The 16,227-nt window shown below is 30.9% G+C and overlaps 1 protein-coding gene and 1 long non-coding RNA gene across 8 annotated transcripts; both read right to left on the bottom strand.

The window, feature by feature from the left end:
• Nucleotides 1–3,262: 3,262 nt before the first annotated feature.
• Nucleotides 3,263–5,687, bottom strand: LOC132253648 (uncharacterized). Its single transcript, XR_009465546.1, has 2 exons — nt 4,772–5,687; nt 3,263–4,667 (listed from the first exon to the last, which is right to left on the bottom strand). It is a non-coding gene; the product is annotated as an uncharacterized LOC132253648 (long non-coding RNA).
• A 1,118-nt stretch (nt 5,688–6,805) lies between these two features.
• Nucleotides 6,806–14,761, bottom strand: LOC104878652 (uncharacterized). Of its 7 annotated transcripts, none has more exons than XM_059736409.1 (5): nt 13,700–14,761; nt 13,478–13,615; nt 13,228–13,399; nt 12,992–13,069; nt 6,806–12,538 (listed from the first exon to the last, which is right to left on the bottom strand). In XM_059736409.1, exon 5 carries the CDS (start codon nt 8,896–8,898, stop codon nt 7,273–7,275), a length of 1,626 nt encoding a protein of 541 aa, XP_059592392.1. In that variant the 5' UTR covers nt 8,899–12,538; nt 12,992–13,069; nt 13,228–13,399; nt 13,478–13,615; nt 13,700–14,761; the 3' UTR covers nt 6,806–7,272. The 7 variants fall into 7 exon arrangements, with proteins under 7 accessions (XP_059592392.1, XP_059592389.1, XP_059592391.1 ...); XM_059736406.1 differs by having other exon boundaries at nt 6,806–12,861; nt 13,700–14,753; XM_059736408.1 differs by having other exon boundaries at nt 6,806–12,541; nt 13,228–13,615; nt 13,700–14,760.
• Between the last annotated feature and the right edge of the window lie 1,466 nt (nt 14,762–16,227).

The following is a 16,227-nucleotide window of genomic DNA, read 5'->3' as shown; positions in this document are numbered from 1 at the left end:
ATATTATTATATCATATCTCATGTTTAGTTAATGATGAGATAGACTAAATTATCTTATCACTTATCTCATCCTCGTGTTTTATTTTTTTTTTGTTTTAAAGCTTTCACATGAAATATATTAATTTCATGATAATATATGAGATATGCATATCCCATATATCAAAAATTTATTTTTCTTTTAAATAGAAAATATTTGAATATCATATAATTTTTATTTTAAATACTAAAAATAATATATATATTTCACATCATTTTTTATTCACGTTATAAATTAAATATATAAATATAATATAATATAATATTACGTATCTCATTAATTATTTTACTTTAAAATATCATGATATATATATATATAAAAATATCATACCCCATTAGAAATAATATTTTAGGATATTCATATCTTATCTAATAAGATATGATATTATAAAATATATATATTTTATCTTATCCTTTCCCGTAAACCAAACATAACCTTAAGGGGCTTGTGCACTGTGGATTAGGATTTCTTATAACTGGTTATCATATAAGACAGAACGAATCCAAAAAATTCAGAAGATGACAACTACTTGCATGTCAACGACTACAGGTAATTTCGGTTCGTACATATGAGAACCCTACTGACTAAATGTTGAAGTTATAGCTTTCAAATGAATTCAAGCGTAAGTTTATACTGTATATAAAAAAAATAAAATAAAAATTAGACGACTGGATAATTAAACAGCTAATTTTACGCATTTCAACCCTATGCCCTTTTTCTATGTGGAAACAAAGCAACTACCATAGAAAAGTTACTTCTGAAAGAGCGCTTCGTAGACATCAAAAAACTTTATTACGCCTCTTCTCATTCTAAAAATAAATCTCTATCTTCAAAGAAATTTTTACCTGGACGTTTGAGAGAGGTAGATACCAGATCAGGCCAGGATTCAAAAGTTTGAGACGGCGCTACCCATTGCCACGGTAAGACACCATCAGGCCACCTGCACAGACCGCTACATGGAAGTGACCCACAATGACAACCATAAAACAAGCATTTCAACAACCACCAGAAATCCCACAAAGGGCACATATAGCAAGATATTCCTCCCAAGATATTTGGATTCCAAGAAGCATGTAGGATTTTGTGATGCCGACAACCACTTGTAGAAAAATCACAAGGCTGTACATTCATCAAAATTCCATACCAATCCACTAATCATAAACTTCAGAAAATGTTAATCCAAATCCTTGTTGGGCTAGTATGGGAAAAAGTCTTGGTTATAACCTTATGCGTGCGTATCCTAGGCTCAAGCGAGAACGATAGAGCGCCACGTTATTTACGCATCAATGCAAACATAATGTTGGATCACAGCAGCCCCACATGAATCGGCCTACAGTGTGAGCAATACAACACTACCCACCGAGGATAATGCTACTATTACGAGGCAAAAGACCCTGGATCCAACTTCTTAAGGAACCGACTGCAGCCAATCCATTGGAAGGTGAAGTTAAAATGCTAAATGCAGACGTAGACCTTTATGGCGTTAACCACCTCCATTAGCTGGTTTGGTATGCTCCACCATAGACAGCGCTGGATAAGGTCATCCTAACCTTGTACAGATGGTAGATTTAATATATATTATTCTAATTTTGCTGTAAAAAAAACAAAGAGCATTTTGGGAGAAACCGTCCGGCATGTGCCAAACACAACTCTAGGATTCCTGAAAAGGAACAATCAGCCCAAAATAATAAGAACATTACGCTTAAAACACAAGTTTATATACCTATACAGGGTATCATAAGATTTGAGCGGATTCGAACCACCATCCTCTCAACCCCAAATCCGGAACTGAGCGCAAGTTTATGCACAGGGACCGGGTACTAAGATCTAAGCGTATTTGAACGAACCACCATCCTCTCAACCCCAATCCCGGAATTGAGCGCAAGTTCATACACAGGGACAGGGATACTATATATGAGATCCGAGCGGACTTGAACCACCATCCTCTCAACCCCAAACCCGGAATTGAGAGCAGATTTATATACAGGTACAGGGTACAAGTGTTATAAGATCTAAGCAGAGATTTAAACCACCATCCTCTCAAACCCCAAAGCCAGAATTGAGCGCAAGTTTATACACAGGGACAGGGTACACGCATTATAAGATCCGAGCGGATTTGAAACTCCATCCTCTCAACCCCAAACCTGGAATTGAGAGCAGATTTATATGCAGGAACAGGGTACAAATATTATAAGATCTGAGCGGATTTGAACCACCATCATCTCAACCCCAAATTCGGAATTGAGCGCTCATGCCAATTTGAGCTTACAGATCTATACATTGAAGAAGCACTAGACACCAAAACTCAAATTATATCTAAAGAGACCATGTTTCTTATAACATACCTAATATAAAACATCCTTTTCTTACTTAAATTTTAACCAATTTTGCATTAAAAAACGAAAAAAAATATGGTAATATAGGATGCATTTATCATAGGATTAAAAAACAATTCCAACCAAAAAAATTATTCCACACCGGACAGCATTTGAAAAAAATTCCTAATAACAACTGAATGCTTTAAGGGTTATTTTGCACTTTTTCTAAAACGGATAATAACAATAGTTTTATTTAGATACAAAAATATAATAAAACTTATCAAACAATTTTTTATACTAAACATATTTATATAAGGTATTTTTTTAAGAATTGACTTCACTTTTTAAACAAATTTACCTCAGCAATTGCCAAAATTTGCTAATGTTGGCTTTAATGATAGTTTTATCAATTTTGCTAAAAGACTAATTTAAACCAATTAAAATTACAAACGATAATTTCTTGAAAAATTAAAACCACAAGAATCGAGTAAAAACAGATAGAACCCCTCGCGAAAAAGCTTACTAAAGTTTTGTAAACAGTCTCCTCGCAACTGCCGAAATTAGAAATGGAAAACACAATTCGCTGCAATTTTAATCCACTGATTTTAAACCAGCTTCAAATTACCTTAAAAGCCAAAGTTCAACTTCAACGGCATCCATCCTTTAGCATTGAGCCAAACTCAAAAGCTATAAAACTAGCATTAAACCAACGTTACCAATTGCATTACCAATTGCAGCTTTAAACCAAAATTCCCTTGACATATTTCATAAATGGATCCAGAGTCGATTTATTGGTCAAAGAAACGTTTCCAGATGGGTCGTCTTATCCTGCATAGGTTCTATAATTGAGAATATTGTAAAACAGGGCAGAAAACTACCAGAAAGAAAGCAATTGAAGATGAGGTTGTTGAGCACAAATGACGTCTTATATGCAATCTCTCACCTCAATTGATATAATTATTTTCGGCCCGTAACTTGAAAAGGAAACACAGATTGAAATCTTGACCAATAAAGAGCAAAGAGCATTACTACATTAAACATTATGACAGAAACTGTTACCACACATTAAAGCTTTGACTGCAACACCATCAAACTCCATCAGAAACCTGCCTTGGATTTTCCATCTCTTCATCACCAAACCATGTTTAAGTTACCTTGGGACTACTTTCTCGATATAAAACAGTATAATAGAAGTAACATAAAGAATAAAGTATTACAACAGAAGAAATTTCAGGAATGAAAACAGATCCATATCAAACCTCAACTCGTAACATGAATCTGCAAACAAAGTGGTTGGAGATACAGGAAAGCTTTACAAAATGCTGTACAAGGTATCAAATCAATGGAAATGTCCATAGATTTAACAAGTACAAAGAAAGAACCACATCATCCTGTGAGCCAATACTGTAACATTTAAATATACTGGTGCATTCACTTACGGTCTTATGAAATGAATTAAAAACAAAACAATGAAATCGCAAAATGCCCATGTTTCAGGTTTCAAATAGAAAAAGATCCCGTAAAACGAAGAACCTCAGTGTCGACGCAATATCATGAGTTCAAATGATAAATAAAATTTTAATACTAAGAAAATTTGCTTATTACGTGAATTGAAACCCTCTTAGAATGTTTACCTTGGAAAGGGTGATTCGGAAACCGTAACGCAGATAAAATCCCCGAAGCAAACTGTCCATACCAAATACTAAATTATTTTAGCCAAACTAAAAACCTCAGTTTCCGTTAGCCATAACGGGTGGGACCACAGAAAAAGCATCGAGGCATCGTGTAAATTATTTGATCTACTGCATGTTGAATGAGATATATTGTTGGATATGGCTTATCTATAGTAAACTGAATGTAACATGTGTACCTTTAACGATCTTCAGGGATGGATGATTCGAATTTCCTTTCGAATGGGCACGGACGAGTAGGAAGAGAGAGAGAGAGAGAGAAAGGGAAGGACACGGAGCACACCAGAGGGGAGAACCCGGGCAAACCCCCGTGCGATCCCCCCTCAAACAAAAAATAGTTCATTTTTTTATTACTGATAGCGACCTGCCATGCAAGCGCACCTGTCATGGCAAAGGTCTGATGACCAAGAACATCAGAAACAAAGATCAGAACCTCACATCCCTAGATTACATCAAAGCCTTTATCAGCGATGAGATCTAGCTCCGATCAGATCCTCTGCAACAGTTGACCTTTTCATACCGACACATCGGCGTCCAACGAAACCAACACGAAATAAAGCAAGTCGTGGTAGTGATATGAACCCTAGAACAAGCCATGCACCCGCACAAGGAACGCAATCCCTGCAAAAATCGGTTTTAATTCAATCAATGATAAATAAAACAAAAGATTAAACGAAAAAGACAAGAAGATTGCCGATTTAAACCAGAAGATAAAGAGCACATACCGGTTAATACAAGAGGATTCAAATCTTGACGCCGGTACTACCCGATATCAAAGAAGAAAGAAACACCAAGAATCACCCATCAAAACATAGATCGTTATGCGATCTAATCGATCATGTAAGCAGAAACCGATTAGACAACCGAAGGACTATAGATCTGCAAAACGAAAATTAAAAGACTTGACAAAGGAGGCGATAACGGGAAGCCCTGGGTTGCAGATAAGAAGGAACCAGAATTATATAAAGGAGCCCTAGGCAATCAGCGGTTGAGATTTAGGATTCCTGGAAAGATCGACGGTTAATATACAACCAAGGGAAGGAGAGTCGGTGCCTTGCTTTTTGCTGGAACGTTAGATATCGACGGATGTTATTAGCTGGCTACAGTTCAGCCTCTTTGTGTGGTCAGGGATCTGCTGACACGTGTATCCCATTGATGAGAAGGTGTTGGACTTCTCTTCTTGATAAGATCGTGACTTGTAATACACGCCGCGTCCTTGGTTGGACGGTTTAGGCTTTGGTTCGGCTGACAAGTCGGTTACCTCATAGCATAAAAAAAACACCAAAATTAATTCTATTTTTTGGTTGGCTATAAACAAAGGATAAACAAAGGCCATATCATATGTATCAAAATATATATACATGGGATTAATTTCGTTGACACACTAAACCACCACAAATTTCAAATTTCATTTGTTATCATCCCCATAAATATATTATATATATAAATTTTAATATTTTAAAAATAAATTTTAATTTTTAAAAAATTGTTAAACATTCTTATTTAAATTATTTTTAGAGGAAATCTCACTAAAAAATAAATAAAACAAATTTACAAGAATGTTAATTGACAAAAATTGAAATTAATAAGGTCCCAAAAAATTTGAAGAAAAATGTGAAAAAAAAAAAAAAAAAAAAAAAGCATAAGAAAAAAAAGTTAAGAAAAATTAAAATTAAAATTAAAATCAATAAATCATTTTTATTTGTTACTTCGAACTTATTTTATTTATTTTAATTTATCAATAGAAAAATTAAATAATTTTAACATATATAAACCATGGAAATAGTAGAAGCAATTAACCCTCAAGATAATGTAAAAGAATTTATTGAAGAAAAATTATTTTATTAAGTGTTTGAAATTTTTATGTTATTTTAATAAGTCTTTGTAAATTTTATATTAAAATATTAAGTATGGGAGAAATGTTTGTATTATTTTAATGCTAGCAATAAATGTGTTCACACTTTTCACACTTTGTTCATACTTTAAATTTTATTAAACTTTCATTGCTAACGGAGATTTCAAGAAACTTTACTAACAAACTGTTGTTGAAACTGGTGATGGGAAAAGTTGGTATTAGAGTTTCTCTCTGTATATTGCAGTATATTAATTAGGAAAGGAGACTAAAGATTCAAATTAATTTTCAGAGTACCGAACTTTATCTTACCCCATATAAAGTCTGATTAATTTTGCTTAATTTATTCTGAATCTTTATTTGCTCTGCTTACTTAACATGAATTAGTGTCATAAGAAGTAATGTCTTTTATTCCTTATCCTCCTGGTATATATAATATAGATTATAATCGTGTAAAAGAACTTAATAATAGGTTGTATGCTCAACGTAAAGAATTTAGAGAAACTTGTGATAAATTACATAATTTAAGAACTACTGTAAAAGATTTAACCACAGATATTAAAAACTTAACTTCTCTTAAATATTTGAATGAATACGAAGTAGCTATACAAGAAGCTTTTGAAAACTTTTTGCTACAGAAACCATAATTAGAAGAGAAATTATAAAATATTATATTGATAATTTATATGCTAGCTCATCTAATTAAAACATATTAGAGATAATGAACCCTCATCTACAAACCCAAGAAGTAAAGCAGTTAAAATTTTTAGTAGAGACACAATTAAAAATAACAAACGAAGTATTACAAGAACAAATTCAGAAAGAAAACCAAAATAATATAGATATTTTAAAAGAAATCCAGAAAAGACAAATAAAATCTGTAGAAAAACTAAACACGGTCTTAGGAATTAGAAAAGAAGCTGGAAGACTTTAAGAACCATAACTTGCTAAGAAATAACCTAGATTATATTAAAGAACAATTAGCTAGAGAAGAAAAATTTGTTAGAAAAGAAATAGAACAAATAAAATTAGAACAACAAAATTTAAAAGAAACTTTAGAAAAAATTAACCAAAAAGTAGATAAACTTTTAGAACAAAGAAAAATAGCAATATAAGAGGAACAAAAATTAAATAACCTTTTAAAACAATTTGAAAACTTTAATTTAGGAGAAAAACCAATAATTAAAATAGAAAGAAAAATAAATCCTTTTGAACCAAAAAATCTAGCAATAAAACCATGGAAATAATAGAAGCAATAAACCCTCGAGATAATGTAAAAGAATTTATTGAAGAAAAATTAAAAAAGGCAGTAAAGGAAGTAACACCTTACAAAAAACAATTAGTTCAAAATTATAAAATAACTAGATTTTTAAATCAACATACTATAAGTTCAATAGGAAATATTGTATATTTAGATTTAGTATCTCCAGTATCTAACATTGCGTCTACCTTTAATTCTATGGTTTTTAATTTAATTGTTGTTAGAAAAATAATAGATTTAACTTTATTTGCCATATTTACTTGTTCTATTGTTTGTATGGTTATTTTTTCAGGATTCATTGGTTCTTTTATAGGACTTTTTGGTTCTTCTGTGTCCTTAGGTTTTGAACTACTATCTTCTTCTTCTTTTGAAAATTTTCCTTTGATTATTATTTGTAAATCTTTCCATATATTATAAGGTTTTATTTTACTTTCTAAAGGTTGTACAAAGTTTTCTAAATTTAAAGGGGTCTTCTTAGCTTGATTTTCCTCTTTTTCAATAATCATACAAATTTCTTCTTTTTCATTTTCACTATCTTCTACACTATATACACTTGAATTTTCACATTCAAAGTCTAATTCACTGATAAGTTCTTCTTCTTCACTATCTAGCTGATACTCATTTATTAGGTTTATTTTTACTTGGGTTTTTCTATTTCGTTCATTTAATGGTTTTTTAAGTTCAGGACATTCAGGTCTTATATGGCCTTCCTGACCACACAAATAACATTTACACTGTCTTTTTCTTTCTGAGGTTCTTTTTCTTTTTATCCAAAACTTTCCAGGTTTTTTATACCTTGTCTGATATGGTCGTTTTTTATAAAAGGTTCTTGACTTTCTTCTTAAAAATTTATTATATCTCTTAGGTTTTCTAAACTTATATTCTCTACATCCTATATCTAGATTTTCTCCTATATGTAATTTTCTACAAAGTTGTTGATTTATGTCTTGTTTCTTTATCTGACTTCTTTCTCCTATGCTTACACATTCTCTTTCTAACCAATTTTTTACAAATTCTATTCTAGCACCTATATAAGGAGAGTTTTTATACTCAGAGGTTGTAAATTCATTCCATAGTCTAAGTCCTACGAGTCCTTGTATTTTTAATATATATTTATTTAAATATTCAGGGGTTCTGTCTACTCTAGCAAGGATTGCATATTTCCTAAATTTTTGTTCATATTCTCTTATATATGAAAGGTTACATAATTTCAATTGTTCTAACTTATGAAGGTATATTGCAGGTTCCCTTACATCTTCTTGTGTTGTTCCTAAAAAATAAAGTTTTATTAGATTTATAAATACAGATATGCTAAAATTATTTCTGACTTCTTGAAAATAACTGTTGTTTTCTTGTTCCATGTTTCTAAAAAATTGTAGTACAGTTCCTCTAAGGGTGCTTTTACAAAATTCATTAATTTCTTGTTGATTTTCAAAGGATACTACCACACCTGCTAAATTTAAAGATTGCTCCCAATTTTCTATGGTTTTTCTAAGATCTTGTGCACTATCTATATCTAATATTGTTCCATATTCGTATATTGGTTGCAAAGAACTAGAAGGTTCTATTTTAGTTTTCCATTGAGGTCCTTTTGGCTTGCTATACGACTTATTATATTTTACTATTTCACTTTTTACATTTACAGTTTCTTTTTCTTCATTTATTGTATTTATTGATTCGTTTGAGATTATTTCTATGTTTTCGTTAACTTTTGGTTGAATAGTAAATTGATTTATCATTTATATATCTATAAGTTTTTTGATTAAATTGGTTTTATAGAGTTGCTCTATTATTTGGTCATCTGTATAGTTGTTACACATTATATTAGCAAAGTTTTCTTGATCCATTTGTTCGTCTAGTAATGTTGGATTACTAAATTCTTCTAACATTATATTTACTAACTCTGAGTTTTTGTATAGGTTTTCTACTGTCTCAATGTTTAGTAAAATATCTTCTTGTATAACATTTACATTTTCTATCTCACTATCTGACTCTACCTCTACATTTACAGTTTTATAATTTCCAAAGGTTATACTTGCACTTCCATCTTGGTTTTCATATAAGTTACTGGATGTTGGATATCTTATTATTGGTTTATTTATTTGATATCCTATATATAATAAGATTTGAATGTTATGATTATATTTAGTATGAAAATGAGAACAAAAATAAAATGAAATATATATTATCTTTCAATATTTAATATTTATTTAAAATAAAAATTATATTGCATTCTAATATTTGTTATTACAAAAATGTGAAATTTCTTTTAAGTTTAACAATATTTATTATTAATTAAAATATTTTAAATTTATAAATAATATTTTTATATTATGTTGTTTAATATATAAGAAAATATTAAATAATACATGTAGTTTATTTTATAATTTTTCTTTTTTAATCACAAATTTATTTATTTTTAATCAAAAGTTGTTATTTTGATTAAAAAAAAGTAGTACAAAAAATTAAAAAAACATAATAAAAAATAAATTTATGATATATATAAGATATTTATATCCTATATCATAATTTAAGATTAAGACATCACATGTAAAATGAATATAAAAAGAAATATAGATAATATATCTCAACACTTTCTTATTCTATCTAACATTATACCAGGCCAATCGAACATGGTCTAAATGATTTAAGTTCCATTTGGTACCAACTTCTAGAATTGATCTTACATGAGGAAGCTTCTCTAATGTTCATAAATTGCAAAATAGCTTTTCCTAATTCAAACTCTCATTTCTTTCTATTTAGTTTGTTGTCTTGGTACCAACTTCTAGAATTGATCTTACATGAGGAAACTTCTCTAATGTTCACAAATTGCAAAATACATTTTCCTAATTCAAACTCTCATTCTTTCTATTTAGTTTGTTGTCTTGGTAAAATTCATAAGTTTTTTGATTATATTACACAACCTACATAAAACCTTCACAATTGGTTTACTCTGACTAAAGAAGACCCTCTCAAATCCAATGGTTATGGATATTACATTAGCTTTATAGATGCATTCTCTCATTTCACTTATATCTTTTTGCTAAGGCATGAGTTAGATGCTCTTCAAAGTTTCTCAAATTTCAAAACACAAGTTGAGTTGAAGCATGGTTATAAACTAAAGACTATTCAAATTGATTGAAAAGGAGAATATAGAGCTTTTTTTATGTATCTCTTAGTATCTCATAATATAATTCATAGAAATTATTGTCTCCATACTCATGAACAAAATGGGATTGCAGAGAGAAAGCATCATCATATAGTAGAAAACTCTATTAGCTAAATCTTCTATGCCTTTAAAGCAATGAGATAAGGCCTTTAGAGCTATCGTTTTCCTATACAATAGGCTACCTCCTTTAGATTTACATTGGAGAACTCCTTTGGAAGTCTTGTTTCACTCCTCTCCAAACTATTCTATGCTAGCGTTTGGAAATTGTCATGGAAATTGTCACAAGATGCTAACCATGTCAAAAAAGATGGGATTTTCAACCGAAAGGTTTATGTTGCAACACTAGAGCCTAGTTTAGTTGTTGATGCTTTACAACAAGAACAATGGAAAATAGCTATGATAGATGAATTCTTAGCACTAATGAAAAACAAAACATGGTCCTTAGTGTCTCTACCACATAGGAGAAAAAGCAATTAATTATACGAGGGTGCTCAAGGTTAAAGAGAATTCTGACGGGATAATTAACAAGCAAAAAACTAGGTTAGTAGCTAAAGGCTTTCATCAGGGGGTTGACTTCTAACTTTAATGGAACTTTTAACTCCATAGTTAAGCCAACAACTATCAAAGTGGTGTTAACTAGCAAGGAATTGGGCTATTAGGCAAAATTGGATTTTAACAATGCATTTTTTAATGGAGACATATAGGAAGAGGTGTTTATGGAACAACCTCTTGGATTTGTGGATCCTAAGCAACCTAATTTGGTATGCAAATTACACAAATCCTTATATGGATTAAAGCAAGCCCCTAGAGTTTGGTTTGAGAAACTACGTAATGTTCTTCTTACCCTTGGATTCATCTCAACTAGATCAAATCAATCACTTTTTATTCATAAGATATTTGTCTTAGTCTATGTTGATGACATATTAGTTACCAGATACAACAATGAAGAAGTTTAAACTCTCAATAAGAACTTTGCCTTAAAGGATCTTAGTGAAGTAGACTATTTCTTAGGCATTCAAGTAAGGCATACAATCAAAGGACCGTATCTCTCAAACCAAGTACATCAAGGATTTACTTTGCAATTGATAAACTACTTCATATCCATTTACCCCTCTATTAGAAAGGCCCCACTGCACTAAGACAAACCTTGAATCCCTTCCAATCGGCTTATACCTACAGGTTTTTTTATCTCAAACATTAGATTTCAAGTGGCCCAACCCAAATCTGACCAATGCTTAACAGATAGGCTCAGGCTTTCTTCTTATTGAAGCCTTTGACCCAATGCTGCTCCTTCCATCCTTTCTTTTCTTAACTGATGTAATCGCTTTCAATAATGATGTTATAACATTTGAATTTCTCTTACATTCCTACATATGGATGACAAAGAAGATTTTTAAGTGTGTTATGCTAATTTTCTTCTTGTTTAGTCAATAAGGAATTTTTTTTTATACCTTTTATTTTTAAAAAAAAATTAAAAAAATTCACATTTAATTTCAAGGGTCTTTGTGGAATCTTCCATGGACATGCACAGACTTCCGAAATGGATTCAGGGGAGGTGAGGAAAATAGTGACCATAGATGGTGATTCGTTGCAAAACATAGGCTCATCATGTTTCCAGTCAACCAAAAAGAAATTTGGAGAGATTTTGAGCAAAAAATATCAAACAGTAAGACTACAAAATAGCAAGAAAAACACTACTAGAGATTAAGACTGAAAAATAGTAACAACATTACAAGGATAACATGTAAGCTTCTATCTTTAAGAATAAATAAAAAATAGTAGTAACTTTCACATGAAATATAATAATTTTTATATGAAAAGTATGGATTTACCCAAAACTACTACAGCGTGGATGGGTTCCAAGAAGAAAACAATATTGCAAGTGCAATAATCTATAAACCACAAAATATAAAACATCTTATTGGAAACTACAGTGGAGACTGGAGACTAAGGAAAATAACTTCCCAGATGAAAATATTGAAATTCATATGTTCAAATGTAGTCCAAATTGCATAACCTCATAAATTTCTCCAAATTGGCAACAATGGATGTGAACACATAACCCCAGTAAAATGAAGTATGAAAGAAAACCAGAAAACAAAATCTTGATCTGAATGGCATTACCATATTAAGCTTCACTGCAAAGCCATGGACCCCAGCAGAGCACTTGCCTGATGCCTCCATTTCCTTTTTCATCATGTCACCATGGACTGCTATAGAAGTCAAGGGACTAAACACCAATGCCAATGACCATACATAACAGAATATAGATTCAAATATTATAACTGGCTATCAAGAGTAGAAAGGATCCATGTCCTGCCTTGGCAGAAGCTTCAAGTTTCATTCTCCTTTCATGTTGCGCAGTATGAAAATGGGGTATTTTTGAATAACCACAACATGAATCCAAGGGCGGAGAGATAGGTAATACATAATAGATATTAGTACATTGTTTAAATTCATGGCATCCTGTACAAAAGATTTTGAAATTTCCAAATGCTGTGATTTTGAAATTTCCAAACGCTGTGTGTCATTGCTGTGCATTATTCAGAAAGGGTAACAATCGGAATGGAATTTGAATTAGAAATGACAACCCAATGCCAAATTGAAGTGCATAGCCTGACAAAGTGGTAAACAAAATTCAGTATCCGATCAAAAATACGAACCTCGATGAAATGAAGGTCTTTTCATCTTCCAAAGTGTGATTATCAACTAGTAATGCAGATAAAATCCCTCATAGCAAACTGCCCATCATATTAGGATCGTTTTAGCTAAATGAAACTATATAAAAATTTAAATATAAGAGATAGTGTATATTATAAAAGCTACTGGATATTGAATGAGATGAACTGTTGGCGTATTTTCACGTTAACTGAACGAAATGTTGTTTGGTAATGTCTACCTTTTGAGACCGAGTTGATAATTCGGATTCCCATTTGAGTGCGCAGGAGCGAGTAGGAAGATATCAATAGAAAGAAAAGCAGGACACGGCACACCAGAGGGGAGAACCCGGGCAAAATCCCCGTGCGATCTCCCCTCAAACAAATGATATTTTTTTTATTACTGTCTGTGACCTGCCAAGCAAGGGCACCTGTCATGGCAAAGGTCTGATAACCAAGAAACATTCGAAACACAGACCACAAAAACAAGACCTTTGATTCAGATCTCTATGCTACATCAAATTCTCTCTGCATTGAAATCTCGCTTCGATCCGCCATAGTTGAGATTCTCTGAAGCATATGTCGGTGTTCCGCCGAATGATTCCAAAAGAAAAGCAAGCCATCGCGATTCTGCAATATTCGGGTTCAGTTAAAACTTGGCAACAGAAATCCAACGCGAAAAATAAAAATCGTATACGGATAGAGATCGTTTACCTGTCTTGCTAACAGAAATCCACAAAGATTAGCAAAACCAAAAATGGGCACAGTTGGGATGGAAGAAGGAACCCTAATAATACAGGTGCCTTGGACAGTAAGCAGTTCCGATTTAGGATTCTAGGACAGATCGACGGCCAATACGTCCTTCGCTTTTCGCGGGAAGGTTCGTACGAAGTAAAAATTGACGGTTGTAATTAGCTGGCTACAATTCAACCTCTCTGTGGTTGAGGATCTCTTTGTGGTAGGGGATCTGCTGCCACGTAGGTTCTTTAACCATTGGAGGATTGGCTCCTGTCGCTGGATCTTTCGGCTGAATGTCTTCAAGTTGATTAGTAATAATTAAGATCAAATTAAGTGACTTTGGGCCATTTTATTCTTAAACTCCAAAAGTTCAACTTCTGCCCATCCAGCTTGGGTTGGGTCACAGATGGTTTCGAATCGTAGTCTCTAATCTTGGGCCTATAACACATCATATGGATGTGAATCATGAGTGAAAGAGATTAAGGGCTTGTTTGGAAAAACAGCTTTCAAACCGCCATTCCCGCCTTCCCCCACGAGAACAGAAAAACAAGAGACCACAGTACACCAGCACGCATAAAATAGGAGTTTCCCGTCTCTTTTTTTTTAAAAAAAAAAAAAATTATCAATCTAATCTCATGCTGAAAATATTTGTCAAAATAGTATGTCCATACACCATCAAATTCAATTTTATTTTTTTCCTTTTAAAACCATAAATAATAACTATGGTATTAGTTTAAAAATTAAAACAACAATTACTGACTCTAGTTTTAACTGTCACCAATTGTGATTTTGTACAAAACATAAAACATGTAATGAGAAAGACTAGATTAACAAATATTCTTAAAGATGATCCATTTTCATTATTTTTTTCTTCATAAACACTACTTTGACATTAAACTATAAAAACAGTCCTTTGGAAAGGATACCCAAGGAGCGGGCATCCATCCAATCTCAACTTATAATAATCTTAAATTGATTAAACGCTAACTCTAAACTAATTTCAAGCTAACTAATTAATTAATGAAATCAGCCTAAAACATTTCAAAACAACTCATTTAATTAATGAAATCAGCCTAAAACATTTCAAAACAACTCATTCTTAAAAACTTGTGAAATAAATTATTATTTTTAGACTTAATATAGTTTTTGAATTGATATTCAAATTAATATTTTATTACTTATTTTAGGATTGTTTCTTTGTATTAACTATTTACGGATAACAATAATATCAATACAAATATAAGAACATAGGATATAACTTAGTTAAATAACTTAACAACCTACTAGATGTAAAATACCATTAATATAAGAACCTAGCAGGTTAAAAAATCATAAAAAAAATATATGCAATTTTACTTAATCGGATGCACATACTCTATAAACTCCTCAATAATACCTAAAAACCTTTATTATTGAAATTTCATGACAAAATCTTTCACCATTGTTGTAGCCAAAAGTTATTTTGAAAGAAAATCTTAAAAATTCTCAAACTTTTGATAAATGACTATGGTCTGATACTAATTTAAAGATAATAGTTGTTTAAAAGTTTACTTAAAAACATTTCAAAAATTGTTTTTAGAATCAAACACAAATAGAGATAAATATAATCAAAAACAATTTTTGAATTAAAAATATAGTAGAAATCAAATTAAGAAATTAAAAAAATAAAATTGGACAAACATAAAACAATTTTTGGATAAACATAAAATAATTTTTGGAATTAAAAGTATTTAGAATATTTCAAAATATTTTAATAATGAAGATATTAATAATGAGACCGATATACAAATAATGAGATAAAGAGACAAAACATAAAATAATTTTTGGAATTAAAAGTATTTAGAATATTTCAAAATATTTTAATAATGAAGATATTAATAATGAGACCGATATACAAATAATGAGATAAAGAGACAAAACAACTAACGCAAAATAAAAAGACCTAAATTGCACATGCAATATGATTGATTGCAATTTTTAGTAGGCATCTCTTCAAAATTGTAACCAACCCAACTTGTGCTCAATTTTGCATAATCATCCTCTCAGTTAATTATCAAATATTTATTAACATTATAAATATTTAAAACTTGTTTGATAGTGATTTTAAGAAACAATTTTCAGGATAAAAGTGTTTTTTTTTTTAAATAAGCGTTTAACAAAATTTTAAAAATACTATTAAAAATCTTAAAAAATCACTTGTAGTTTTGAAAATTTTTGATCACTTGATATGCGATTCTCTTGAAAACACTTTCAAAAAAACACTTATTGAAAACACTTTAAATAAAACACTATTAAACGCACTCTTAATCTCCATCTTGAAGTAAAGTACTCTTAGGCTATGTTTGGTTGACTAGATATAACATGGAATAAGATAAAAGAAATGATATTATTATATCATATATCATGTTTAGTTAATGATGAGATAGGATAAATTATCTTATCATTTATCTCATCCTTGTGTTTTGTTTTTTTTTTTTGTTTTAAAGCTTTCACATGAAATATAT

The sequence above is a fragment of the Vitis vinifera genome, chromosome 4 (assembly GCF_030704535.1).
Source record: "Vitis vinifera cultivar Pinot Noir 40024 chromosome 4, ASM3070453v1".
In the NCBI taxonomy this organism is placed as follows: domain Eukaryota; kingdom Viridiplantae; phylum Streptophyta; class Magnoliopsida; order Vitales; family Vitaceae; genus Vitis; species Vitis vinifera.
The sequence above is the reverse complement of the archived record's forward strand: the minus strand, read 5'-3'. Positions and strand labels throughout refer to the sequence as shown.

Coding starts and splice junctions, on each gene's coding strand:
- LOC104878652 (XM_059736409.1), bottom strand. CDS start 8,898: ATGATAAATCAATTTACTATTCAACCAAAAGTTAACGAAAACATAGAA.